Raw genomic sequence first — 1,706 nt, forward strand, 5'->3', positions numbered from 1 at the left:
CATGCCATGGTTTGCAGTATTTTTCCAAAACTTGATATCTGGGTTTGCCCCAAGTCGTCCTGCCACTGCTACTGCTGCAATAGGTGATTGGTGTAACTTTTCTGCAATCACCCTCCCAACTCGTATAAATTCTTCATTGACAGCACTTTTAGTGCCCAGTGCATAATGCATAAACATCGAAAAGTATAAATCCTTGTCCAAATCAGGCATTTTAATAGGTTCATCATCACACAGAACTCTAGTTGCAACTATTGTTCGAGCCGTCACCAAAATTTTGCTTCCTTTCATCCCAACATTGAGCGGAGAGATTAGTTCCTCCAGTTGTTGGTCGTTCTTGGTCTTCACCCACAGATCATCCAATATCAAGAAGAAACGCTTGCCACTCAATGATTCCTTCAACTTTTCTTTCAGCTCCTCACGATGTGAAATGTTGGGGTGCCGATCATTGGTAATATCCTTCAGCATTTCATGGAAGATATCATCCACACTGAATGTCTCGGACAGATGAATGCACATGATGGTGTCGAACAGGTTCTCCTCCTTGCATTCCTCCTCTATGTAGTCTCGAGTATACCGTGCAAAGGTAGTCTTCCCAGACCCTGCAACACCATATATGCCAATCACCGAGTAACATGGACTAGTACCCAAGCTTGGTGATGTCTCGCGGAGCTTTGCCATTATATTATGACGCAAGGCCTCTCGACCAAATATCTCCCGCTTGCTAGCAGTTCTAATTCTGCTCCTGTTTTTGTTGGCAATATCATTTGGTGCGGTGTTGCTTGCCACACACAAGAGTGGTGACTTCTTCACTTCACCGACGGTGTTTTCTACCTTATGTATTATTTTCTTCAATTTCCCTCTTGAGATAGCACTAAGGAATATATCTAATATATCAAATAAGCTGGCATTCTCCTGGAAGGAGCAAAATATCAGATGAGTATGTCAGTCACGTACCTGTTTTATCTATTAGAGATAGGAGAGTATACAGAACAAATGAGATATCACTGGTGGAATAAAACTGACCCTGCAGAACAAAACTGACCATGCGGAAAACATTAACAGGCATAGAACATAGTATTAATCCGCAAACCAACAATTTTGCGACTTATGTCAGATGAGGCAAACTGGTGGGGCATGATTGGCCATGGCCTTGTAGAATGTAGCACAATTGCAGAACTAGTAATCGTGCATGTTCATCTATCGCATTACTCCCTTGTGTTAAAATACAAGTCTGTAGCATGGGGTGTTTTATTTTCTTTGTTGACCACTGATGGTGTGAAAGAGATAATTAGTATTACACTTGTTATTATCTTAGCAATTTAGATGAACACGCATACATATAAGATAACATGTTTGTCCCCAGAGAGCGTTTACATGTATACAGACAGAATGCATATGAAATGAAGAGCCAATGGAGTGGATGATGAAATTGGGTGTACCTGGCACTTTTTGATGCCAACCACTTGATATGACCAGTCTCTGTGAAAGCAGGCAGCCTCAAACACATGACCTAACCAGCTGTATAGTGATGTACAGCACTTGTTGAAGAAGTCAAACGAGCTGCACAAGAAAGAGAGCCACCGCCCTGAGGAACCTGAGGGTGTGGTCACTGGATCGGTGACCTCAACACTGGTAGTCACCGGATAGGCTCGTCCGTGGCACTGCCGGGCCACACGAGCTCGAGCTCGTCGGCGACGACCCCAGCC

The 1,706-nt window shown here is 43.6% G+C and overlaps 1 protein-coding gene across 1 annotated transcript; it reads right to left on the reverse strand.

Annotated features, from left to right (window-relative positions):
- Positions 1 to 15: 15 nt before the first annotated feature.
- LOC119345538 (putative disease resistance protein At3g14460) lies at positions 16 to 1,629 on the reverse strand (the record flags this gene model as incomplete). The annotated part of the gene is made up of 2 exons (XM_037615572.1): positions 16 to 912; positions 1,440 to 1,629. Coding segments are annotated over 2 exons (1,087 nt in total), but the record flags the coding sequence as incomplete, so codon positions are not given.
- Positions 1,630 to 1,706: the final 77 nt, after the last annotated feature.

The sequence above is a fragment of the Triticum dicoccoides genome, unplaced genomic scaffold, assembly GCF_002162155.2.
Source record: "Triticum dicoccoides isolate Atlit2015 ecotype Zavitan unplaced genomic scaffold, WEW_v2.0 scaffold248678, whole genome shotgun sequence".
NCBI classification, from domain to species: Eukaryota; Viridiplantae; Streptophyta; class Magnoliopsida; order Poales; family Poaceae; genus Triticum; species Triticum dicoccoides.